The following is a 27,849-nucleotide window of genomic DNA, read 5'->3' as shown; positions in this document are numbered from 1 at the left end:
GCCAGGGGGGGTGATTTCTTGCTTTCTGTCTCTATGTCTCTCTCTGTCTGTCTGGCGAACACACGTGCCCTGTAGTGAAAACCTCTCCAAAAAAAAAAAAAGAATTAAACCACGGCCCACGCTACTTTGAAACCCCTCTCTGGATAAAATATCAGATTGAGAATTTTGAAAGCTCTGATTTGTCTAGATATGTTTTATTGTTGTTTGTTTTTTGCTTTGTTTTGCTTTGTTTTGTTTTTGAATAAGGACTCTAGAAGAATCTTGTTCACCTCCAGGAACTGAAGGGCGCATTACTGAAGGCACGGGAGAAGGTCTGGGTCAGCGTCAGGATCATTATGCTTTCTCTGGACCAGCAGAGGGAGCTCCGTGTTAGGTTATGAGTTAAAATTGTGTTCCCATTTGGGTTCACAAATCCCTTTTCTAAGAAGTCTATTCTAGATCAAGACCACTATTGTTTATTTTTAAATGTATTTTAAGTAACCACAGCAACATTAGAGTAGTGTCTTTATTTTATTTAGTTAGGTTGGCAAAGCTCAGATAAGACTGAAGTCAGGTAAAACATCTCAAAATAGTATTTTTTCCCAGATTTCTCAGTGGACCTTAACCAGAATTGATGTTCTCTTTCTATAGAACAGTACCATGCATATAGTCCTGAAATTGGCATCAGCTGAAATGACTCTAGTTGAGTAACTGAATACATTTAAAGTATAAAACTAATCGTTCTTGGGAACCAGCAGTTAGCGTAATGGCTATGTCGCTGGACTCCCACGTAGTCGACCGCGGTTCGTGTCCCGGACCCGGTGACTTAAAACTCACGCCGGGCGCATGTGCGTGCATGCCCAAGATCCCGAGAGGAGAATGGAGGAGAAGGGATTGCGGCGTGACCATCCCCCCTGGGGGGTGATTTCTCGCTTTCTGTCTCTATGTCTCTCTCTGTCTGTCTGGCGAGCGCACGCACCCTACAGTGAAAATCTCTCCAAAAAAAAAAAAAAAAACTAATCGTTCTTGTGCAGAACAAATTTGGGAGAAAATTATTTTATGTATCAAACAAAATATTTATAATGACATTTTATTGTTTGTTTTGTCTCATCTCTTCAGTTTTAATCTTATTTATTTCCATGTTGACTACACAAAATTATGATTTGTTTTTTAGAACTAGACTGACCTTTTTCTTTCTTTTATCTTTTTTGTTCCTAATTTACAGCATTTCTTTATTTTTTTATTTTTATTTTTACTTTGAGTTTTTGTTACATGGCATGTGCACTCACTAGAGAGGCAGAGAGGGAGGGAGAGAGAGAGAGAGAGAAATCACCTGTTGGGATAGCAACACTACATTCCGTTCTCCTCCAGTTTCCTTGGAATTTTGTCACTCACACACACACACGCATGTGCTCACACAAACACACACACACACAGCTTGATTTTTTTTTTTTTTTTGGAGAGGTTTTTGCTATAGGGCGCGTGCGCTCGCCAGCCAGACAGAGAGAGACAGAGAGACAGAAAGCGAGAAATCACCCCCCAGGGGGGATGGCCACGCCGCAATCCCTTCTCCTCCATTCTCCTCTCGGGATCTTGGGCACGCACGCACACGCACCCAGTGTGAGTTTAAGCCACCGGGTCTGGGACTCGAACCGCGGTCGACTACGTGGGAGTCCAGCGACATAGCCATTACGCTGACTGCTGGTCCCCCCCACAGCTTGATTTTTAAGGCACGGAGTTCGAGATTTGAACTACATGCAGCTGACCTTGTCGGATCCAGTGCCTTAACTTCCACACCAACTGCTAGCCTCTTTTATATGTTTAATACTGATTTTTTTTTCCAGTTTTGTGCATTATAAATATTTTTTTTTCTGTCTAAGACTTTTTTTCTCTTACTAAGACTTACTGTCTTACTTTTTTTCTGTCATACCTTTTTTCTGCCTTACTAAGACTTCTAGTACAGCGTTAAGCAGTCGAAGCAGTAGCTGCCATTCCTGTCTTGTTTGTCACTTTAAAGAGCTCTCTTATAATGTCAGCCTTGAGTCTGATTTTATAGCAAGATTAAATACTCTTATTAAGTTAAAGAATTTATCAGGACCAGCAATTGGCGTAATGGCTATGTCACTGGACTCCCATGTAGTCGACTGCGGTTTGAGTCCCAGATCTAGTGGCTTAAACTCACTCTGGGCACATGTGCGTGTGTGCCCATGATCCCCAGAGGAAAACGGAGAAGGGATTGTGGCGTGGCCATCCCCCCTGGAGGGTGACTTCTCACTTTTTGTCTGTCTCTGTCTGTCTGTCTGGTGAACACATGTGCCCTATAGCAAAAACCTCTCCAAAAATAAATAAATAAATAAATAAATAAATAAATAAATAAAAAAGAATTTCTTATGTATTTCAGGTGAATAGGTTGTTTTTGAAAATCAAAACTGTTGTTAAATTTGTTTGAGTTGAATGCTTACTTTCCTAGCTTAGTAATGAATCCAGTTAACATTGTCACTTTTTTCTGTAAGTTTGGCTTTCTCTGCATTCCATAAATTTTCATGTGGCACATTGTAAATATTTTTTCTCAAGTGGTGGCAGTTGTCCTTTTTTTTTTTGCACATTTCTTTTTTAACTCATAAATTTTTCAGAAATGCTTTTTAGAAACCAAATGTGTGATTTTTATAAACTGCTTATTTTTAATTTTCCATTTCAAAGAATTGTGGTTAAAGAATGTGGTCTATGTGATATCAGTTCCTTGTTATTTTTTTTTAAAGACATTTCTAGTCTAACATGTTATTAATTTTTGATCATGTACTTTTATGCCTTAGAAAGAATGTATATTTTCTTTCTCTCTCTCTTTTTTTTCATTTGGTAGAGGGTGTGTGTGTTTGCTAGAGAGAGAGAGCACGTGAGAGAGTGAGAGCAAAGACAAGAAAGTGCCCATACCCCCCACCTGCCCTTAGGGACATGGTCAAGCCACGATATCTTCTCCTTTATTTCTTGCACACTCATATGCCCAGCCTGTTTCTCAGACTGCTGGGTCCAGGACTCAAACGCTCGTCACCCACATGATATCCAGCTCATGTCATTACCAGGCCACAGGCAGGCCCAAGAATGTGTGTTTTCTAATTGTTTAGTGCGGTGCTCTGTATATTTCCAGTACTTTTAACTTACGAATTGTCTGTTCTTCACCAACTAAACCTGTTTTTTCCTTTATTCATGATAGAGTCATGCATGTACATGTGAGAGAGGAGGAGAGGGAGAGAGAGATACCAGCACCCTCCACAGGGTCTGGTCACTCTGCAATCCCCTTCCTCCAGTCTCCCAGCCCATCCTGTCCTAGACACTCACACACGTGCCCTGTGTGTTTCAGGCTGACTAGGCTGAAGATTTGAAGAGCAGTTGCTTTGTAAGATCTGACCTTCTCTTAATGCACCACGTTAGTGATGCACCACGGAACTTGCCCTTTCACTAGTTTTTTTTTTTTTTTGAGAGGTTTTCGCTATAGGGTGTGTGCGCTCGCCAGACAGAGAGAGACATAGAGACAGAAAGCGAGAAATCACCCCCCTCAGGGGGGATGGTCACGCCGCAATCCCTTCTCCTCCATTCTCCTCTTGGGATCTTGGGCACACACGCACACGCGCCCGGCATGAGTTTTAAGCCACCGGATCCGGGACGCGAACCGCAGTCGACTATGTGGGAGTCCAGCGACATAGCCATTACACTAGCTGCTGGTTCCCCCCTCCTTCACCAGTTTTTGATACTTGCTCTTTTGATTTTTTGTTTTAGAGAAATTTTTACTATAGGGCATGTATGCTCGCCAGAAAAACAGAGAGACAAAAAGTGATAAAGTGATAAATCACCCCCCACCCCCACCCCCCGTGGTGGATGGCCACGCCACAGTCCCTTGTCCTCTATTTTCCTCTCAGGATTTTGAACACACATGCACATGTGCCCAGTGTGAGTTTCAGGTCTCTGGATCTGGGACTCAAACCTCGGTCAGCTGCACGGGAGTCCAGCTACATAATCATTATGTCATTCGCTGGTCCCACTCTTTCAATTTCTGAGAGAGATGCATAGTTGTCTGTTTGTCTAATTTTGCTTTGTATGTGTGTGTGTATGTGTGTGTGTGTGTGTATGGTTATTGGGAAAGTCATGACACATTTTTGCATAGAATCATATGTCATCACTTTCCCAACAACCGTGTGTGTGTGTGTGTGTGTGTGTGTGTGTGTGTGTGTGTATTCTGTTTAATTCTATTTCTATATTTTGAGGCTGTATTTTCTGGTGCATATATATTCAGAATTATTAAGTTGTTTTGGGAATAATTCTTTCATCGTTTTTGACCTTTACAACACCCACTAGGTATAGGTACATTAGGTTTCAGGTTCCTGTCATATAGGAAGAAGTTGAAACTTAGAGTAAAAGTTCAGTGTTTTATCTGAGATCACTCTAGTTCTCAAGGCTTTTGACTAATGGTCTTCATTACTTCTGTGGTATAAAGGTTCTTGCTAACTATTGTAAAAAGTCTACATTACTGGGACTGGCTGGTGGCGTGGTAGTTAGGGCGCTGGACTCCCACATGGCCAACCACAGTTCAAGTCCTGGACTGACTAAATAAATAAATTTAAATAAAATAACTATTTTTTAAAAAGTCTACATTTCGGGAACCAGCAGTTAGCGTAATGGCTATGTCGCTGGACTCCCACGTAGCCGACCGCAGTTTGCGTCCCAGACCCGGTGGCTTAAAACTCACGCCAGGTGCATGTGCGTGCGTGCCCAAGATCCCGAGAGGAGAATGGAGGAGAAGGGATTGCGGCGGGACCATCCCCTCTGGGGGGTGATTTCTCACTTTCTGTCTCTATGTCTCTGTCTGGCGTGCACACGCACCCTATAGCGAAAACCTCTCCAAAAAAAAAAATAGTCTACATTTCTTGTCTCTTGCCATTGGATTTCTAGGTTCTCAAACACTCTCTGGTGAACTTTAGGGTTCTTTGATGTTGTTGGTATTTACTGTTTTCAAGACCCTACAATTATGAAGATATTCAGGGGGACCAGCAGTTAGCATAAGGGCTATGTCGCTGGACTCCTATGTAGTCGACCGCAGGAGCCTCAGACCTGGTGGCTTAAAACTCACAGCGGGCGCGTGTGCGTGCATGCCCAAGATCCGGAGAGGAGAATGGAGGAGAAGGGATTGTGGCGTGGACATCCCCCCTGGGGGGGTGATTTCTTGCTTTCTATCTCTCTGTCTGTCTCTGTCTGTCTGGCAAGCGTACGTGTCCTATAGCAAAAACCTCTCCAAAAAAAAAAAAAAAGATATTCAGATAAGGTTATCTAACTAGCTAGAAAGCATTTGGGGCATCTAAGTGAAGGTACCCAAGTCATCTTTGTAACATTTTAACTTTTATAAGTTTGGAATTATGCCAACCTAAAATATTGAACAATTTTTTATCTGTGATTTCCAGATTTTTAGAATATCCTCAGGAGGCTATTTTGAAATAGTTCATAAGTTGAAAGATTCACTTACAGGTATACTAATAAAATGTGATCCTGTGGTTGTTGGTTTTTACTGATTCAGGTATTTCTGTCATTAATATTGATAGAAGTATGTACTTCAGAAAAATCAAGAATGTCATAGGGCTTTAAGAAAATGTTAAATTCTCTGTCATTATTATTATTATTATTATTATTATTTTTGGAGAGATTTTTCGCTCTAGGGTGCGTGCGCTCGCCAGACAGAGAGACAGAGAGACAGAAAGCGAGAAATCACCCCCCACGGGGGATGGTCACGCCGCAATCCCTTCTCCTCCATTCTCCTCTTGGGATCTTGGGCACGCACGTACACGCGCCTGGCATGAGTTTTAAGCCACCGGGTCCAGGATGCGAACCGCGGTCGACTACGTGGGAATCCAGAGACATAGCCATTACGCTAACTGCTGGTTCCCTTATTATTATTATTTTTGAAATATTTTTTCAATAAGGTATATGTACTCACCAGAGAGAGAAAGAAAGAGGAAAAGGAAAAGTGAGAAATCACCCCTCTGGGGGTGGTGATGGCCATGCCACCATCTTCCATTTTCCTTTTGGTTTGGGCATGCATGCAAATTTGCCCTATGTTTTTTGCTTTTTAAGAGAGAGATTTTTAAAAAAGAAAATTATTTAATTTTGTATGTTAATTTATTTATTTTGTATTTGACCAGAGAGAGACACAGAAAGAAAGAGCAAGTGAGTAAGAAAGCAAGCCACCAGGTCCAGGACTCAAATTGTGGTTGGCCGTGTAGAACCTTAACCACCAGGCTCCCTGCTGGCCCCTAAATTATTATTAATAATATATACTATCTAAAGTATATGTAATGAATGCCATTAGCAGTGCTATGACATAGTTAAATTTTTATATATTTTCTGTTTTATACTAAATTATGTGTGTTTTCTTTTTGCATCTTAATATGCAGAAAAATAGTTTCACCATCATTATCCATTCCCAAGCAAACATTTTTATATATTTATTTTTTTAGAATTTTGCTATAGGACATGTACAACGTGCACTCACCGTAGAGAGGAGAGACAGAGAGAGGGAAAGTGAGAAATCATCCCCCAGGGTGTATGACCATACAGCAGTTTCTTCTCCTCTATTCTCTTCTTGGGAATTTGAGCACACACACACGTGCCCAGTGTGGTTTCAAGCCACTGAGTCTGGGTCTTGAACTGTGGTCAGCTCTGTGGGAGTCCAGTGCTTTACCCACCACACCACCTGCTGGCACAAACTTTTTATTTTAAGGGAGAGACTTTCTCTCAGTATCAAACAAGGTGTTGCTATTTAGAGCTACAATGAGAGCTTTTAATTCCATACTAGAAGCAGAAAGAATCCCAGCTTTTAAAAACATTTTCAAAAGTATTTTTATAAGTAAACTGTGTATTTGAAAGCAAAACCAAAATGAAACAAAACAAAACAAAAAGATTGTTGTTTAGCTGCTAAATCTTTGTGCCCCATATGAAGAGGTGACAGACCAAAGGATGGCTACATGAAAGAACATGTTCTGGGCCAGCAGATGGCGTATTGGTTAAGGCACTGGTCAACTGCGGTTTGAGTCCTGGACCCAGGGGCTTGAAACTCACACCAGGTGTGTATGTGTGCCCAAAATCCTGAGAGGAGAATGAAGAAGGGATTGTGGCATGGTCACCCCTGGGGAGGGAGGGGTGATTTCTCGCTTTCTGTCTCTCTGTCTCTCTTTCTCTGGTGAACACATGTGCCGTATAGCAAAAATCTCTCTCAGAAAAGAAGACACACTCCAGTCCACCATGAATTTAGATGCTGTGGTTCTCACCGTTGAGACTCACTGGCTATAACGCCATGACTTTCTCATCCTCGCTGCTTTACCAAGAGTGCACAGCAGCTGGTCTCTTCTCATCTCCAGGCCTAGGAGGCCGCGGGAGGCCGAGCTTAGACTAATTGGAAGATTGCTTCTTCCTCCTCGGCCTTTCAAATTAGATTCAGTGAACTGAAAGGCGAGCGCACGCGATTTCTCTTGGGTTCATAAAACCCAAGTTTTTCCTTTACAGCCTTAGCTACATTAATCTCTTTGAAACAGAATTTTAAAGCATAACAGCCTAATTAGGTTATGACAGCTCAGAAGCATGTTTTTGATAATTACTGCGATGGCTTTTGTGGTAAAAAACATCATGTATTCATGGTGCTTTGGAAGGTCCTAAGTCCCATGAAAGCCCCTTTTGTTGCTGTGAGTTTCCTCATGTTGAAACCAAAGACCAGATTCTTGCTGAAATGATTTTATTTCAACACTGTCCATCAGATACCAGTGTCAGAGCTGCACAAGACAAATTCTTGACTCACAGCCCAGTTCCTTTCCACCTGCAGTCGTTTGAAGGGAGTCGTCAGAACATGGCCTCCCTTGTGTGCTGTCTGTCTCGTCCTCTCTCACTTGGATTGTAGCATTTCCAAGTACAGTAATTAGGACATGAAGTACAGCAAATATCTGAGCACTTCTTTCACCACAGTAGCCTCACTGTCCAGTTCCTGATCCCTTCAGGGATGAAGTGTCCACATGTGCCTGCCCTCAGAGTCAGCATCATAGTAGTTTCAGATAGCAGTGCAGTTGTATATACTAAAAAAAACTAGAAGTGAAAATATTTAGTTCTCTTGGAATCATCTCTGAGTAAGGTCAAGAGAAGGGAAAAGGTGTGGAATAAGCACGGTTTTTAGAACGAGAGTCTGATTTGAAACTTGGCCCAAGGTCTTCTAGACTTCATTACCTTGGCAAGCGGTTTCCTTCTTTTCATTTAGGCAGAATGCTTCTACGTCATCATCTTGCTGCCTTGGTCTCCTGAGTGGCAGGGACTCCAGGTGCATGCCAACATGCCCAAGGCTTTCAGAGAGGGTCTCGATATATTGTCTGCACTGGCAGCAAGTTCACAGTCCTGCTTCTGTCACTCAAATCAGGTGCACGCCACTGGCATGCAAACCCAGGCCTCGCCTGTGGCCACAGCCTGCTAGGTAGCAGTATCAACAGGGCACGTTACTGTGGCTGGGCCTTGCTACTTCCTTTTTGAGTCTCAATTTCCTAGTCTGAAAAAATGGGGCATAAAAGTTCCTGTTTAGAGGCTAGCAGTTGGCATAATGGCTATGTCACTGGACTCCCATGTAGTCGACCGTGTTTGAGTTCTGGACTTGGTGGCTTAAACTCACGCTGAGCGCATGTGCGTGCATGCGCAAGATCCTGAGAGGAGAATGGAGGAGAAGGGATTGCAGCATAGCCATCCCCCCGGGGGGTTATTTCTCACTTTCTGTCTCTCTGTCTCTCTCCATCTTTCTGGCGAGCACATATGCCCTATAGCAAAAACCTCTCCAAAAAAAGAAAGTTCCTGTTTGTAGTTTTGTCTAGTTGATATGGGATAATATATATGTTAAATCCTTAAATATAATGTAAGTACATATACATATTATAAGTACTCAAAAACTATAGATGTTATAAGTAAATTAATGAGTTTTTAATGTATGAGAGTTTGGTTTTTTTTCCTCATTGGAACTAAGCATTTCTCATTGGACCCAAGCTACTTTTTTCAGCTTAATTCCTTTTCTCTATATCGTTATGCTTTTAGTTTTTCCTCTTCGTATTAATGCCACCTCGCATGTGTCTGAGCACTGGCATGAAAGCGCTTGAGCTAACAAAGGTCAGTCAGTCTCAGCTACGTTTACAAATGTGCTGAACGGAGCCAGAGTGTGTGCACACATGCGTGTCTGTATTTTAAATTCTTTGGCAATAAGATGATGCATGTTTTGAGAATCTGTTAGGTAGCTTGAAATACAAGATGACAGATTTTAAAGAAGGCTAGACTTTGGATTCATATGAAACTTCTTTTGTGAAGTTTCAAATCCTTATCTTATTACTGTGGAATTTATTACCAACTGGATTTTTTTTTCCCATCCCTGAAAGATAATCGCTGTGATTCACTGTGCGTTTTATCAGAAGCTCTCTCCTGGGTGAGATTTACGATAAAAGAGCAGACATCTTAGTATTCAGACTTTTCTCATAGTTTCACAAATAATTTGAGGTCATCCTGCCAGAGTGGAGACTAAATCCTAATTGTTTGTGCAGTTTTTCTTATTGTGTCCAGATGTTGGGCCCACTTTTGTCTTTGGAAACCATTAACATTCTTGATACTTTGGAATGAGCCAAGAAGCACAGACTCCTGGTGCCTGAAAATTCATTTAAAACCCCCTGCCAGACCACATATTAGGGCATGAAAGTACCAGATCACAGTGAGACTTGGGTGAAAGGCTCAAGGCCTGTATTTTTGGGAAGATAAGGTACTGCAGTAGAATTATATTTGTCAACAGAGCCAGAAGTAGCTGGGGGCAGAGGGTTAACATTTTCCAAGAGGGCAGTAGCATAATTGTAATGCAGAACAGAGAAAAGTCAGTCCCTAAAGACATACTAAGTCATACCAAAGCTCTCATGCTTAAGAGGCAGATAAATCTGTCTTAATCAGTTGGTGGAGTCTGTTTCTCTAGTGTTTTAAGCTGTTCAGACCTGTTTACTCTGGCTTTTTTTTTTTTTTTTTTTTATACGGTGTGTGTGCTTACCAGAAAGACAGAGACAGACAGAGACAGAAAGCGAGAAATCACCCCCCAGGAGGGATGGCCACACTGCAAGCCTTTCTCCTCCAATCTCCTCTCAGGATCTTGGGCATGCACGCACACGCGTCCAGCGTGAGTTTAAGCTACCGGGTCCCGGACTCGAACCATGGTCGACTACAAATGGGAGTCAGCGACATAGCCATTAGGCCTACTGCTGGTCCCTACTCTGGCATTTTTAAATAACACTTTTAACATATCTATAAAGAAAAAGCAGATGATTTCCTTTACTGTTTATGCTTTAAGAAATATCAACTTGGACCAGTATGTATTAAAAATAAATATTTAAGAGCAACCAAGAAGTTTTTGCATAGAAAAATATGTCGTGACTTTGCCAACAACCTAATATTTATTAGATAGTCACTATGTGTCATTACTGTGTAGTGTATAAAACCAAATGAGACATTTTCTGCTGACCATGAACTTAGAGGTTGAAAGTAGATAATGACATTTGTATTGTATTTATGACTTTCTTATTGTACTGTAACTCTTCTTTCCTTTTTAGTTTTTGTTTGAGACATTTTTTGCTATAGGCATTTGTGTGCACTTGCTGGAGAGATGGAGAGAGACAGAGAGACAGAAGTGAGAAATCCCATGCCACAGTCTTTTCTCCTCCACTATCCTTTCGGTATTTTGGGCACACATGCACATGTGCCAGGCATGAGTTTTAAGTCACCAGATCTGGGACTCGAACTGCAGTTGACCACATGGGAGTCCAGTGCCTTAATCACTATGCCACCAGCTGGACCCTTAGTTCTTTCTCATTCTTTGTATATATGGAACATTACATGGGTGCTTGATCTTGGTAATGAAATACTAAGCCAGATATCAGGGAAATGGTCCAGAAGTGTGAAAGGATTTGTGAAAGGAAGGGAAGCCCACGTGTCTATAGCAATAAACATCTCTCAAAAAAAAAAAAAAAAAGAAAAAGAAAAAAAAAAAAGAAAAGAAAAAGAAAAGAGAAAAGCTAATATACATGGAATTGCCACCGTCTGCTGCACAGCAATATTCTAGAATTTATTCCACTTAGCTCCTGGGAGCCTTATATCTGCTAACTTCTTGTATTGTTTTAGATGCACTGTCCCTATTGCTGTAGTTAGTGGCCATTTGAAATTTGGATTTTGATCTTTTTGAATAGATACACTACAACTCACCAGAATTAAAACAACTAGAGCGCCGTAGTCCAGAAATCAAGTCAGTTCACATAAGCAGCAGCTAGCAGAATTGCTTAACTTAAAGAGTTTGTTCTGGGCTCCAGGAAATCTTATAACATGATTCCAGCAATGCTTAGTGGCTTCAAAGAACGTTCAAAGAAATATTTGTGGCCACCCATACATAGTGACTTGGATTAATAACTTGTGTAATTAAATGAGTTGATACATGTAAAAGCACTTAAGTGCTGGGTAACAAAAACAAAACTAAAAACCACACACACATAACAAATGTTAGGCTTTAAAAAAACCACACAAAACAATACAGAAATCTTTGGTGTGGTAATATGATGAGTCTATGAGTGCCTGAGCCTGAGGCCTGAGCAAGCAAAGTGGATTTGAACCTGGGCCAGCATGGGGGAATTAGATGATTTGTGTGTGCAATGAAGCTTAAGCTGAATCTTGAAGCATCACTGTTCTCCAGAGAGAAGAGGTGGCTTCACTCGGATGTGGGAAAAGAAAAAATTGGGCAAATACACATTGATAAAGAATGTAACAGTAGTTACCAGGGAGAGAGGAAGGGAATTTGGAGATGTCTGTCAAAGGATACAAAGTAGCAGATATGTGGAATGAGCCAGTCTAGAGACCTAAGGCACAGCAGGAAGACTAAAGTTAGTAAAATTGTATTAGGAATGTTTGTTAAATACCTAGAATTTAGCTGTTCTTGTCACATAAAAAGAGTAACTGTTGGCAATGATAGATCCCTTAATCCATTTCACTATAGTAACCACTGTACTGTCTATATATATCTCATAACAGCATGTTGTAAACCGCAAGTACACATAATAAAAATAAAGTGGAACAAAAAAACTATAAGATGTATACATTTGGGGCATGCTATTCTAAGCTAGAAGAAAACATTTGAAAGATTACTGACTTTTTCTTTGTAGATATCCCTGCATAAATCAGAGAAGAAAATGCAGGCTCAGTTCTGTTTTCTAATTCTTTAATTCAAACAGGATGAATTGCTTTTTTTGGTTTGTTTTTAGTTTGTTATAGCATGTGTGCACTTGCCAGAGAGAGACAGAGATAGATAAAGTGAGAAACCACTTCCCAGCAGTTAGCGTAATGGCTGTCACTGGACTCCCATGTAGTTGACCGTGGTTCAATTCCTGGACCTGGCAGCTTAACCTCACGCCAGGTGCGTGTGCATGCATGCCCAAGATCTCGAGAGGATAGTGGAGGAGAAGGGATTGCGGTATGGCCATCCTCCCTGGGGGGGTGATTTCTCGCTTTCCGTCTCTCTGTCTCTGTCTTTCTGGCAAGCGCATGTTTCCCTTTTCTCTGTCTCTGGTTTTCTGGAAAGGGAATGTCCCCTATAGAAAAAAAAAAAAAAAAAAAAACTCTCCAAAAAAAATAAAAAGAAAAGAAACCACCTCCCAGGGAAGATGACCACCTGGCAGTCCCTTCTCCTCTGTTCTTCTCTTGGGATTTTGGGTATGTATGCACACATGCTGGGTATGTTTTTCAAGCTGCCAGGTCTGGGACTTGCTCAAAATCCCAAGAGGAGAACCAAAGAGAAGGAATTGCAGTGTGGCCATTCACCCTGTGGATGAGTCTCTCTCTCTCTCTCTCATGAGCACACCTGCCCATAGCAAATTAAAAAAAGAAAATGAAGAAAGCGAAGATCTAATATATGAAGTTTAAGGTCTAATATATGAAGTTTAAGGTCTAATATGTGGCTGTTCCAAGGGGAACATCTTGGTCAAACCCCTTCCCAGTTACAACTATCCTGGCATCATGTTCTAATTCATACAAACCCAGAAATAAGAACAAGTAATAGAGGAAAGGGGTCTTGCTTTTGTCGGAATTGTTATTGTTGCATAATTCACATACTACAATTTACTGAAAGTATATAATTTGGTTGTATTAAATTCCCTCAACCACAATCTGATTTTAAATGTTTTGTCGCTTTTTACTTGAGCAGAAAAGTCACTGTTTTAAAGCATACAATTCATTGTGTTTTTATTGTAGTAACAAGGTATTGCAACCATAACCACTACTGAACTCCAGAATTTTGAGATCCTCCAAAGAAACCCTGCTTCTGTTAGCATCGCTTCCCATTCCCCTTTCCTCCCCAGGCAGCCCTCAGTCTCCCTTCTGATTCCACACATTTGCCTAATCTGGACCTTTTATGTCAATGGCCTTTTGAGCCTGGCTCCTTTCATTTGTACAAAGAGGTCTTCAGAAAGTCCATGTAGGGCCAGCTGGTGGCGTAGTGGAAAAGGCACTGGATCCCAATGGCTCACTTCACTGTTCAAGGCCTGGACCCAGCGGCTTGAACGTCACATCAGGCATGTGTCTCAAAATCCTGAGAGGAGAATGGAGGAGAAGGGATTACGGCTTGGCCATCACCCCACGGGGGTGATTTCTCACTCTCTCCCTCTCTCTTCCTGGGGAGTGCATGTGCCCCCTAGCAAAACCAAAACAAAACAAACAAAAGTCCATGTAAAATGTGCATTAATGAGAAAACTATGCATAGACTTCAAGAATTTTGGGCATCAAAATAAAGTCATATTTTAATTGTTTTTCCACAGACTTTTTGAAGTATTTTTTTTCAAGAATTATTTTTTTTTTAAATTTTATTCATCCATTCATTCATTTTAACTTGACCAGAGAGAGACAGAGAGAGAAAGAAAGTGAGAAAGCAAGCCACCAGGTCCAGGACCCAAACCATGGTCAGCCATGTGGGAGTGTCCAGCACCTTAACCACCATGCCACCTGCTGTTCCCCTTGAAATATCTTTAAATGATGTTTTCCAGGTTTGTCTATGTTGTAGAAAAATCAATATTTCATTTCCTTTTTTGTTGAGTGATATTCCATTAGAGAGAGAGCACGTTTTATTTATCTGTTGACGAGGTGATGGGCATTTGGGTTGGTGTGTCCTGGCTTTTATATAGTGTTTTTCGAGAAGAAATGAACAGAAGTTCCAGTTGCTTATGAATTCCCTCCTTTGTCTGTGGCTTCAGACAGAGTGTCCATTTCCTTGACAGGTGCTGCTTACAGAGAAAAACAGACCAGTGATGGTAAGGAGTTCACGTAATTGAGATAAAGGGGTCAGAGCAAGATGTGGCTCCTTTCAAGGCTTGCTTTCTCTGCTCAGGCCTTTCTCCTCATGGCTTCAGGTTTCTTGTATTATCATTCAGCTGGATGTCTTCATTTCCTGGGATACATCTGAAAAAATACTCTAGCTCAAGTTGAAACAGAAAGCCTCTCCAGCCAGCTGAAGCCCCGGAGACAGCACGGCCTTTAATCAGCTTAGAATGATTCCCTTATGCTTCTCGGCACTGTCAGGCCACTGTCCAGCACACTTGATCATCTAACTGAGGGCTGCTGAAAGGAAAGTTCATAGATAAGGTTACTGGGAAAATTCCATTCCCCTGCTCTCTCTGCAGAAAATAATGGCGCTTCGAACATGTCAAGAATCTTTATTTTCATCTTAGAGAATTTACAATATGAGATGCAGCTCCCCAGACTTAAAACCTGACAAGTGGCATTCAGGTCCTATCCTTGTTGGTTACTAGCTCTGAAATCTTAGGCAAATTTAGTGCCTATAAAGAATAAATTTGAGAGAAATAATATATACCTCAAAGGTGTCTTTGAGGATTAAATAGTATTGGGTTGTCGAAAAAGTCATGACACATTTTTGCATAGAAGACCATAGAAAAAATCCTCATGAATTTTGCGACAGCCCAATACATTGTCACTTGGTCAGTGCCCATTAAGGACAAACTCTCTTCCTCACCTACTTTTATGGTGGTCAGGAAGCTGGGATGAGAGTGTCATGTGAAAGTGTGAAATTTTGAAGGTTTTTAGGAGATGTTAGTTGAATTTGAACCCGAGTTCACAAAGAATGGCACTCTTGGGAACCAGCAGTTGGCATAATGGCTATGTCGCTGGAGTCCCATGTAGTCGCCTGTGGTTCGCGTCCCGGACCCGGTGGCTTAAAACTCACACCGGGCCCGTGTGTGTGCATGCCCAAGATCCCGAGAGGAGAATGGAGGAGAAGGGATTGCAGCGTGACCATCCCCCCTGGAGGGTGATTTCTCGCTTTCTGTCTCTCTGGTGAGTGCACGCGCCCTATAGTGAAAACCTCTCCAAAAAAAAAAAAAAAAAAAGAATGGCACTCTTACTGTAGAAATAGGGTGGTGTGTATAAATGAGGGAGAGAGAGAGACATTTGACACTGTATTAGTTGGCTTTTCCTTTATGAGGGGTAGAGAGAGGGGAGGAGGGAAAGAAAGAAAAACAGAGATAGTTATTTTCAATGGGATCTTGCCATGTTGCAATCTTCCTGTCTCAGGCTCCTAATTAGCTAGATTACAGAGGTATGTAATTGTACTGGGTGTGTTCATTTTGACCTGGGATCTGATTCCAAGCCTCCCATGCAGTTTTCAGCCTCTCAAGTGGTGGCTCTATAGGTGTGCCATCATGGCTAGGCCTCTGCAGTTAGCTTTTGCTGTGTAACACGCCACCTCAAAATTCAGTGGCTATTCATGATGCTATCTGTAGGTTGGCAATTAGGTCAGGCTCAGCTAGGCAGTTCTTCTGGTCTGGGCTGGTTAGCTCTGCTCTGTAGTCAGCTGGTGCAGTAGCAGCTGGGGCCCCTCTCTGCTTGGTATTTCACTATCCAGCAGGCTCTTAGATTAATTTGCATTATAGTAGAACACAATTTTGAGAAAAGAATTTTCAGGGCTTGTTATCTGCTATTGTCTCAGTGACCGAAGCAAGTTAGATGGCGAGACCCAGAGTCATTGTGGGAGAGCAGCTTAAGGACGAGGAAACCAGAAACAAATTATTGTGGCCATATTTGAAAACAGCTAGGTATTAATTGTGATAGGAATGTGAATCCATTTATTGAGAAATAGTTTATGAGGCTGAGAATGTTGTTACAATTTTTAAAAATTTCTTATTTACATGTAATAGTTATACATCTTTACGGCATACAATATGGTTTTTCAATATATATATGTAGTATATAATAATCAAATCACAAATATTACCATATGCATCATTTTCAACAAAGAACCTTATAGTCTTGTGACTGTTAAGTGCTTTTTTCCCAAGCCCCTCCCACCCACTGTACACTATTCATCCCCCACCCAGTCTCTGCTGTCAACACTTGTCCCCTATACCATTACTTGTCCCCTGTCTTTGAATCTTTCAATTTCTGCCATAGAGTGTAGACACTCAGGGTATATTGAGTGGGGATATACAGTGTTTATATTTCTTTTCTTTTTTTTTTTTTTTTTTTTGAGAGAGAATTTTACTATAGGGTGTGTGTGGTCACCAGAGAGGCAGAGACAGAGACAGAGAGATAGAAATAAGAACTCATTCCTCCCACCCCAGGGGGAAGGGCCATGCTACAGTCTCTTCTCCTCTATTCTCCTCTTGGGATGTTGGGCACTCACACACATGTGCTTGGTATGAGTTTTTAGCCACTGGGTCGGGAACTTGAACCACAGTCAACTATATGGGAGTCCAGCAATGTAACCATTATGCCATCTGCTGGTTCCTGCAGTGTTTCTATTTCAGAGTCTGATTTACTTTGCTTAGCAATAAATCTTCTATATTAAATGACAGAGTCTTGCTGTTCTTTATGGTTGAATAATATTCCATGGAGTCTATGTGCCACGTTTTTTAAATTCATTCGTCAGTTGTTGGGCACTTAGGTTGATTCCATGCGTTAGCTGTTATGAATAAATGCTGCAGTAAACATGGGTGTGCAAGTGTCTTTCTCAGTGTTTCTCTGTCCTTTGGGTAAAATATCAAGGAGTACAGCCAATATGGAAAACAATGTGGAGGTCCCTCAAAAATTTACAAACAGAACTACCATTGCTACAATTTAATTACAGTCTCATTAAGGAGATGTTGGTCAGAATAGGAATATTATCTCATCCATATAAACTGAATTCATCAGCTATCACTGTGCCACCACAGCTGGGACCATCCCTTGGATTATTAGAGCATAGTTAAGAAATAGATTACAGAGCCAGCAGGCGACATGGTGGTTAAGGCACTGGATTCCCACATGGCTGACCACAGTTCAACTCCTAGATCTAGGGGCTTGTTTTCTCACTTTCCCTCATTCTCTTTATCTCTCTGTCTCTCTCTCTAGTGAGCAAATGTGCCCTGTAGCAAAATTTAAAATGATGATAATAATGATAAAAATTAACAAAAAAGAAATAGATCACAAAAATTTTATCTTTAGTATTTCATTCCTTTTTTAAAGATTTAATTTCTAATTTTGCAATAAACCACTATAAATGTATTTTAAATGTCACATAATACTTCATGTAGTGGGTGGATTGTGATTTACTTTTTCATGCACATTTTTCTCATTATTTCAACAAGATCATGAAATTCAAGGGGAGTGACCCTACTGTGTCATCCCTCCTCCCTACTCCAGTGCTTACTGAAAATACCGTACAGGGTAGATACAGGATAAATGTTTTTTGTTTGATTTTTGTTTTTTTTTTTTGTCTAAATATGACAGGAACCATTTGGTGTAGGAGCCTTAAAGTATATTATTCGTAGCTTTGTCAGAGTCATTGTATCACCCATTTTTTAATCCAGAAAAAAAGGATCCTGGGGAAATTTTGCATATATTTTAAGGGTCCCTTGAATCCCCAGAAATTCTTAGGAAAAATATTTTGAATGAACATTTGCACATTTTTCTATGAGTTCATTAAGTTCTTGAAGTAGTTGTTATCTCACAAAAATACCCACTGACCCAGGGACTGCAACTCATCTGGAAATAGATCTGTTTATTAAACTCATCTAAAATAAAGAACATTCCTCTTCACCTTTTATTTTCTGGGTTTTCAGGAAGGGATGAGACCATGCAGCCAGCAAAGCCATCTTTCCTTGAATACTTCGAACAAAAAGAAAAGGAAAACCAGGTCAACAGCTTTGGCAAGAGTGTCCCTGGCCCTCTGAAAAATGTTTCAGATTGGAAAGTACCGCAGGATGGAGACTATGAGTTTGTAAGTAGTGTCGAAAGGAAATGGTTGTGTTTTGGGGGCAGGTTATTTGAAATGTCACACTTACAATTTGTCATTTCACTGCAAGTGCCTGAGCATTTTCTTGTGCAGTTTGAATCTCCTATAACTGCCCCTGGCCGCAGTTCCTGGGCTGGGGACCTCATGATTAAGACAACATTTTGACTGACATTTGAGCAGTTCTGGGGTCCCTGATCCATGGGATCTTTTTTGCTTTAAAAATCCTTTATTCACTTGACAGTTTTCATTTTGTCTAGTTTGAAATTGTTCATGGAAAAAGACTCAAGTGAAGATGCACCTGTCTTTATTAGTTTATTTTGCATTGTGATTTTGTGTCAGAATTAGATTAGAGGCAGTTGACACTGTTTTGTAATGTCTTTATTGTTTTGCTAGGCATTCTTTTAATTTCAGGCTTTCTGAGAGAATTATTCTGAATTTTTTCAGAGGATGAATATTAACTTACTCCAAAGTTTCTCATGAAGAACTGGATGTGTTTTTCCTTTCACTGCTGTGGAACATTCTCTCTCATCCACAGAAACTTATTAATGTTCCTTATTAAATTAATGATTTAATAAGGAGAGGCTATAAAAAAATTTCAAGAAAAAAGTCATCTAAAGAGTCCGCCTTCCTTTTTCCTAGATATTCCTATAAAATAATTTTACCTTTAGGTATTTAAAAAATTTTTTTAAATGCTGAAGTCTGACATTCAGCCATCATAATTCAGGTTTTGTTTATAAAAGAGCTTAGTTCAGGTCTTGGATTTGAACCCTGGGGCCTTTCCGGTCCTGGCTTTCCACTGTCATGCTGACTGGCCTAGAGGAAATGATGCCATTCTTCCATAACTTCATTTCTACTTTTGTAAAATGGCAGAGTAGCATAATTTCACAACTAATATTAGAGATCTTTTGGAGGCCAGGATAAAGGTTCTTTAATTGGGCACTAGACCCATGCTGGAACCTAAGTTCATTAGTTTTTATTATCTCTTTGTTCACTTATTCACTGTTTTTTTTTTTTTTTTTTGGTGTGCCATTACATGTTTGACACACTATTCGAGGCATATAGTTCTGAACAGAACAGCCTGAAAACCCAGCCCCCTGGAGATTACATTCTGGAAAAAGAACAATAAGTAAAATATTTTGTGAATCTGATTGTTCTAAATGTTTTGGAAAATATAAAGCAAAAGGGAGGTTTAGGGGAGAGAAACAGAAAGGGAGAAAATGCGTGAGTGGCCTTTAAAAATAAAGTAGTCAAGGAAGTTCTCACTGGTAGATGTGTCTGCTGCCATTCCCTTCTAGGTTATAGCAGCTGTCTTTTCCTCGGAGTCAGAATTCAGCCCCAGAATCTTCTTTCTTTCTCTTTTTTAATATTACTTTTATTAAAGACAAAGTTTATTTCTAGAGTCAGAGTATTCCAGACAAAGGCCTTTTAAATTAAATTCTTAGCCTCTTGATTTCATATGTTCACTCAATGGTTTTTCTACCTGAACTCTGAAGTGTTGTTAGTGTGGAGACAAATACCTTGGTTCTTGTCTTCATGGAAGAAAGAATTCAGCCAGGAGACATACGTACAGTGGAAAAGCAAAACTTTACAGCAGGGTTAAATGAAAGTACAAAGTAGGAGGGGAAAATAAAAGTGAGAGGCAGGAATGGGCTGACTTCCAGAGGGGATACTGGCCAGCCTCAGAATCTTCTTGATTGTCAGGCTGCCATGGTTAATCAGAGTAGACTTAGGAGATTGGAGTTGTTGTGCTTATTATTCCAGGTTGCCAGAATATGTTTCTTCAACCTACTTGTAAAGAGTGAGATTCTCTTAGTTTAACGAGTCTTTATTGCAAAAATATTTGAATACTGTCTGGATTCCATATCTTGTCATCATAGAATACTTAAGAATCCTAAAATCTGCACTTAGGCCTAGTTTCTTCCTTTTTTCCTTCCTCTCCTGTTTTTAATGTTATAGAAGTTAGTGATTCAGAAATCCCAGTTATTCAAACCCGAATTGTTCTTGGACCAGTCGTTCCCGCATGTAAAGAGTTCATTTCTCTGTGTTTCAGTTTTCTCTTACTAAGGTCATTAGCAAAGAACTTGCATTGATGGGCACCTCCTTATACAGAGGGGTCTTACTGGGTCTTAGAATGCTTTTTGCTTTGGAAGCGACTGTGGGGGGAATGGGTCTGTGGGCACAGTGAGTCATTAGCACATTGCTCTGCCTCTATTTCTGCGGAGACTTCTAAAGCAAGGTCATCAACTGGCAGCCTCCAGCCCATAGACCCTTTTACACGTTCTATACAGTGTTTACATATTAAAAAATAGTTGTCTGTGTTTAAACCTTGAGAGCTTTGATAAAAAATGTGGGATTTCCAACTTACCTTGGAAATTTGGAAGATCTGCTATAAGAGACCTCTTGATTGGAAGATGGTTGTCTGGAGTTGTCTGGACATCCCTCTTTGGGCATGTCCTCTCCAATTCTCATGATGCCCGGCCTACTTGACTCGTTTTTGTTAACTATCTGACCTGCCTGGCACTGGGCATTCGGTTTTGGGACTCTGGCTCTAAATCATTTGGATTTGTGTATGCCTGAGCCAAATCATCCAGATAGGTAAGAGCCCACTTTATTTTTTACCTTCAGAATTGCAAGAGAGGGATTGATGGGAAGGATCAAGATCGTGACCGGGATCGTGAAGATCGGTCTAAAGATCTGGACCAAGAACATGATAGAAGAGCTAGAGAGCGAGAGAGGGACAAAGAAAAGGAGAAGGGATTGCTAGTTCAGCTAATACTATGCCTGTCAGTGCTGGATTACCACCTTTAAAAGCATCTCATTCAGCTCACTCTATTCACTCAGCACCTTCAGCACATGCTGGGCATATAAGACCCACAGTGCATTAGTCCATTCACCAATTTACCCCATACTCCTCAATACTATCATATTGTAAAGAAGCAACTTCAGTTCCCTATTTGGGGGTATAAGAATATATTTACAGACATTCTGGTTAGGATTCAGTCCTTTGAACTGGTTGGTGAGACTGGGTCTGGTAAAACAACACAGATTCCACAGTGGTGTGTGAAGTACATGAGATCATTACCAGGACCCAAAAGAGGAGTTGCCTGTACCCAATCCAGGTGAGTAGCTGCAAGAAATGTGGCTCAGAGAGTTTCCGATGAGATGGATGCGACGTTGGGCCAGGAAGTTGGTTACTCCATTCGATTCGAAGACTGCAGAAGTGCAGAAAACCATTCTTAAGTATATTACTGATGGAATGTTAATCCACGAAGCCATGAATGATCCCCTTCTGGAGCGTTACGAGGTTCATGAAAGGACGCTGGCTACGGATATTCTCATGGGTGTTTCGAAGGAGGTTGTAAGACAGAGAACAGATTTAAAGGTTACAGTTAGGAGTGCTACCCTAGATGCAGGAAAATTCCAGGATTACTTTGACAACTGTCTTCTCTTAACTAGTCCTGGGTGTACACATCCTGTTAAGATCCTTTATACAGCAGAACCAGAGAGAGATTATCTTGAGGCAGCCATTCTAAGAGTGATCCAAATTCATATGTATGAAGAAGAGGAGGGAGATATTCTATTATTCTTAACTGGTCAAGAGGAAATTGATGAAGCCTGTAAACGAATAAAGTGTGAGCTTGGTGATTTAGGCCCTGGAGTGGGTGACATTAAAATCATTCCATTGTACTCTATACTTCCACTTCAGCAGCAGCAACGTATTTTTAAGCCTCCACCTTGCAAAAGAATGGCACAATTGGAAAAAAGGTAGTTGGGTCCCCTGACATTGCAGAGACATCTTTGACAGTAGAAGGTGTGGTGTTTGTGACTGATCCTGGGTTTGCAAAATAAAAGGTATATAATCCTCAAACCAGAGTTGAATTCCTTTTGGTGACAGCCATTAGTAAAACTTAAGCTCAACTAAGGGCTGGTCAAGCTGGACATACCAGACCTGGGAAATGCTTCAGACTTTACACAGAGAAAGCTTGTATTACAGTTGAAGAAACTTGATGCTGATGATTTGGTGCATTTTGATTTTATGGACCCACCAGTACTTGAATCTCTGATGCAAGCCTTAGGACTTTTGAATTATCTGGCTGCTTTAAATGATGATGGCCATCTGTCTGTATGGGGGTCTGTGATGGCAGAGTTTTCTCTAGGTCCATAGCTCGCCAAAGTGGTTATTGCAAGTTGTGGATACACCTGTTCTAATGAGGTCCTGCTGATTACTGCTTTGTTGTCAGTCCCACACTGTTCCGTTTACCCCATGGAGGCCAAGAAAGCTGCAGATGAGGCCACGAAGAGGTTTGCCCACGTTGGTGGAGATCACCTGACACTGCTGAATGGCTACCATGCTTTTAAACAAAGCTGTGAATCGGTTCAGTGGTGTTATGACAACTTCATTAACTACCGGTCCCTGATGTCCCGCAGACGATGTACACCAGCGGCTTTCGTGAATTATGGACAGATTTAATTTGCCTTGTATGAGTACTGCCTATACAAGCAGGGACTATATATTAATATAAGGAAAGCTTTGGTTACTGGGCATTTTATGCAGGTAGCACATTTAGAACAAACAGGGCATTATTTAGCTGGGAAAGATAACCAGGTAGTTCAGTTGCATTCCTCTCCTCTTCTTGACCACAAGCCTAAATGGGTGCTTTATAATAAGTCTGTTCTAACAACAAAACATTACATCCAGATGTGTATAGATATCAAGCCAGGATGGTTGGTGACAATTGCCCCTCAGTATTATGACATGAGCGATTTCCCACAGTGCGAAGCAGAGACACAGTTGGACCGTATCATTGCCAAACTTCAGTCCAAGGAATAGTCAGTACTGAATTCAGTCCTTAGAACTGAAGTTATTCAGAGGTCAGCTTTAAAAGATGAATGAACTCAAACGTTCAGGTTGTGCTCTTCACGTTGGATCACGAATGACCTTTATCTGAAAGCTTTTTAATTTTTCTTTACAATATTCACTCTGACTTCATAAACTAAACATTTATGCCTCCCTTTTGTCTTGACACTGTAGCTCAGGCTAGAAAAGTCGATCAGTGTTTGCAGTTTATTGAAAGTAGTTCCACATATAACAATGTTATAAACATTTCTTTAGAAATGGTTGAAAATGCTTCTAAAATGCGATTTTTGACCATGGTATGCCTGATTGTTGACATTCCTTTTTGAAGTTGTGAAGTGTTACAACTCGTGCTCATGTAGACACAATCTTCTGTCTCAGTACAGAGGCATTGACTTCAATAAAGTCTATATTTATGCCTAAAAAAAGAATTTCAAGAGAGTTCATTTGTTCAATATTTATACCTAAAAAAAGAATTTCAAGAGAGTTCATTTGAAATATTCTTTCTTAAGAATTGTTACCTTAATCCCAATGCAAGCATCTGAAATAATTGTCTAAAACAGTGGTTCTCAAAGTGGTCCTCACACCAGCAGGGTCAGGATTACCTGGAAACTTAGAAGAATATGGTTTCTCAGGACCCACGCCAGACATACCAAACTAGTATCTCTGGGGCAGAGCATCCAGTATGTTATAACCTTTTAATGACTTTAACCTACAAAAATATGACCTAAGAGGTTTTTAGAGTGTAGTGTGTCTTCATATAAGTTCCTTCTTTCTCTTAGGTACTATAGAAATCCAGAGATAAGGAAATATTCATATTTCATTTGCATTATACTATCTTCTTTTAAATTGCTAGAGGGCACATGTGCTTGCCAGAGAGAGAAAGGGAGAAAGAACCCCTAGAAAGGGTATGATCACCCCACAATTCCTTCTCTTCTATTTCCCAATCTTCTTGGGAATTTAGGCACACATGTACACATACCTGGCCTATGTTTTAAGAATAATTTAATTTATTCATTTATTTATTTTAATTTGACCAGATAGAGACAGAGAAAGGGAGGGAAAGTGAGAAAGCCAGCCATCAGGTCCGGGACTCAAACCGTGCATGGTCAGCCATGTGGGAGTGTCTAGTACATTAACCACCATGCCACCTGCTGGCCCCCTGGCCTATTTTTAAGCCTCTGGTATCAGAGTTTGAACTTTGGTCAGCAATGTGTGAGCTGATTCTCTTGACCACTAGGCTACAGGGCTGGCCTTTAAATGCATCCTTTCTTGTTTTTTAAATTCTTATTTATTATTATTATTTTAAAGTTTGCTATAGGGCGTGTGAGCTCACCAGAGAGAGAGAGAGAAAGTAAGTGAGAAAGCAAGTTGCCATGTCCAAGATCAGAATCGTGGTCAGCCACATGGGAGTCTAGCACCTCAACTACCATGCCACCTGCTGGTCCCTTAAATGCATTCTTGACTTGTGATATTGTGATGGGTTCATCAGGACCTAATCCCTTTGTAAGTGAAAAATCATCTATAGTGACCATGTATTGTATTTTGAAATTGCTAAGCAGTTGATTTTAAGGGTTCTCATCACAAAAGCCTAAGTATGTATAGTGATTCACATAGTAATTAACTTGATTGAGCCATTTCACAAGGTATGTGTATTTCAAGCATCATGTTGTACACATTAGATAAATGCAGTTTTTCCCGCCAATTTAGAAATAAGAGAAAAATGAGGCTCGAAGTCATTGACCAAGGTCATATCGACAGTGCCACTCTAGAGATTTGAACCAAAGTAGTTTGGCTCTTGAGTCCATCTATTCTGAATGGCCTTTCTCTGGGCTCTGAAATTCTGTTCAGGGGCTAGCAGGTAGTGTGGTGGTTAAGGGGCTGGACTCCCATATGGCTGATTGTGGTTCAAGTCCCAGTCCTGGAGGCTTGCTTTCTCACTTTCTCTCACTCTCTTTCTGTGTGTGAGTATCTCTAGAAATATTAAAATAATAGTAATGAATAAAGTTAGAGAAAATGATTCTAAAATACAAAGATTCTGTTTATAAGTTATATATAAAAGTATTGTAGGGTCCCAAGAACAGCAGGGAGAGCATCAAGAAGCCTCATTTGAAGTGTATTTTGGCCTGTGAGTAGGAATTCTTAAGCCAGGGGAGGGAAAGGGCATTCTTGGCCCAGAGAGGGAATTTGTCTGTCTGTGGACACTGAGGAATGTGGCCAGTTATATCTGGAGCATGGAAGGTGAGTGTTGTGTGCAAAGAAGTGGGGAGAAGGGCAGAGAAGGGGCCTTTAGGTAGTGAGTTCATGCCCGGTGTACCCCTTTGTTCCCCTGGAAATATTTAGCACTCTTTTATATTTTTCCTTGGCATATCAGAGAAATTAAAAAGCAAATCCGAATGCAATACAAAAAGCTAATAGCCCTCTGAAGTTATAATGTGATCATGGGTTCATCAGGAGGTGAAACCACCAAACTTAATTCAAAATTAATTTGATAAAAGTAGCAGAACCTGAACAAGATTGAGTGTTTGAATGCCCTGGGTAATTATAAGCCATGCCAGTGGCTCTTTGTGGTCAGGCAAGCGAAATTTTAGCCCTGAGTTTTCCCCAGGAAGTTGACAACAACTTATGATTTTACAAAACGTTATGTTAATCATTCTGTCCTAGCCAAGGCTCCTAATGTGATTGTAAATGGAGATTTCTTTGGGTTTTCATAAAGAAGTTTTACTAAATTGTCAGAATATAGTTAATTATTATAATTTTTGTATTAGGCTACACTCTTTACTTTTGGTCATACCCTTTAGAAAGTAGACATTTGCTGGAGTGAGAATTCTTATTAATAATAATGATTAAACTACCTTGTCATTGTTCAGGTTTTCTCAGTCTTAACTTTTTTCAAAAAAAAAAACCCAGTTCATTTGAATTAGGTCCAAAAAAGATTATAAGTTGTAGTTGGTTGATATGTCTCTTAAATAGATTTTAATTTGCAACCTCCCACATACTTTGAGATGCTGTTGAAGGAACCAGTTGTGCCTCATGGTTTCCCACGTCCCAGATACTGCCGATTGCCTGTACATGATGCTGTGAATACATGAGTTTCTTGTAAACTGGTAGAGCTAAAACGGGGATTCTTGGGACTCCTCCATACTTATAAACATAGAGGACCCCAAAGAAGTTTTGTTTGTGTTGGTTATATCTATTGATGTTTATTGAATTAGAAGTTAAAACTAAGAATTTGGAAACAATTTATTAATTCACTTAAAAATAACCATGTAAATGCATTATACATTAGTATAAATATTTTTAATGAAGAGTGGCCATATTTACCCAAACAAAAATAAGTGAGAACAGCATTGTTTACTTTTTTTTCTTTTCAATTTTTTGCTATAAGGTGTGTGCACTTGCCAGAGAGAGATGGGGGAGAGAGAGAAAGTGAGAAATCACCCTGTAAGTGGATGACCATACTGTAGTCCCTTTTCCTCCACTCTCCTCTAGGAGTTTTGCACATAGACGCACATACACCCAGCATGATTTATAGTCACTGGGGCTTTACTTGAACTGTGAAGTTGGCCACGTGGGACCCAGAACTTCAACCTCCATGCCACCTACTGGCCTGCACTATTTACACTGAAAAAAATCTGTATTAATAGAAGACAACGGATTATAATAACTGCATTTGCATTCAGTTTGTTGTTATATACTGTTTTGGTTGAAGTATTGAGTCTTCTGGAAAAATCACGACTTATTTTTCTGTGTTTTTCTATGCAAAAATATGTCATGACTTTTCTGATGACCCAATATAAGAAGAAAGTCTGGCTTTTTTTTTTAAGAATTGTTTAATTATTATTATTATTATTATTATTATTATTATTATTATTTAGTTTGACCAGAAAGAGAGAGGGAGGGAAAGTGAGAAAGCAAGTGCCAGGTCTAGGACTCAAACCACAGTCAGCAATGTGGGAGCTCAGGACCTTAATCACCACATCACCTGCTGGCCCCAGTCTGACCTGTTTTAATAGCCTTTTCAGATAATTGTGGATATTCTTTTTTGACCCTACACTCGAATTTGACAAGCGTGGTTTCTTCAAGGTTAGTTGCAATGTTGAATCTGAAATTGTATCAATGAACTTTTCTTACTCTGAATATTAAAATTCATTAGTCTGTCTTATAATTTGAAGAGAACTTTTAGTTACACATGAGTTCATAACATCATGTACTGGTCATTTGGAAAGTGTTGGTTCACTGAATTACACAGATCTTCCAAGTATTGGCACATTTCGTTATTAAAAAGTTTTTCATCTCTTGAAATTATGACCAGTCTCATCAGAAAGTCTCTAAGTGTAAGAAAGCCGTCAAGCTCACAAAGGGAGAATTAGTTTCCAAAGTTCTAACTTTTATTTGAAAGTTTGAATTTTATCATTGGTGTCGTATACCCTCAGATGTTTTCCTTTAAGTGACAGACTCACTTTTTTCACTTTTGAGAAAATGTCTGTCAGATATCCAAATGTGAATAACCAGAGTTTGCCCATCATTTTTTCCAGTAAAAATGGTGTTCCAAGGAAGCAGCAGCTGGGTGAGCTTGAAGCTTCAGTTTGCACCAGTGCTTTGCCTCAAAGGGACCATTGTATTTCAATTACGACAGAAGGGCTTTTATGCAGATTTCCTGTTTCAT

At 40.2% G+C, this 27,849-nt stretch overlaps 1 protein-coding gene across 9 annotated transcripts in view; it reads left to right on the top strand.

The window, feature by feature from the left end:
* STK4 (serine/threonine kinase 4) overlaps positions 1-27,849 on the top strand; it is a 99,236-nt gene that overhangs the window by 34,570 nt on the left and 36,817 nt on the right. For 8 of the 9 annotated variants that reach the window (XR_001370329.2, XR_334410.3, XR_001370328.2 and 5 more), the window contains exon 10: positions 18,153-18,310. Coding sequence is in view for 5 of the 9 variants with exons in the window: in XM_014587492.2 (XP_014442978.1) it covers positions 18,153-18,310 (158 nt within the window). In the remaining 4 variants the exon portion in view is untranslated. Of the gene's footprint in view, positions 1-18,152; positions 18,311-20,950; positions 21,415-27,849 lie in introns of those variants that run through there. The other variant, XM_027771465.1, reaches the window with a different exon arrangement.

Source organism: Tupaia chinensis, unplaced genomic scaffold, assembly GCF_000334495.1.
Source record: "Tupaia chinensis unplaced genomic scaffold, TupChi_1.0 Scaffold000216_1, whole genome shotgun sequence".
Lineage (NCBI taxonomy): Eukaryota > Metazoa > Chordata > Mammalia > Scandentia > Tupaiidae > Tupaia > Tupaia belangeri.
The sequence above is the reverse complement of the archived record's forward strand: the minus strand, read 5'-3'. Positions and strand labels throughout refer to the sequence as shown.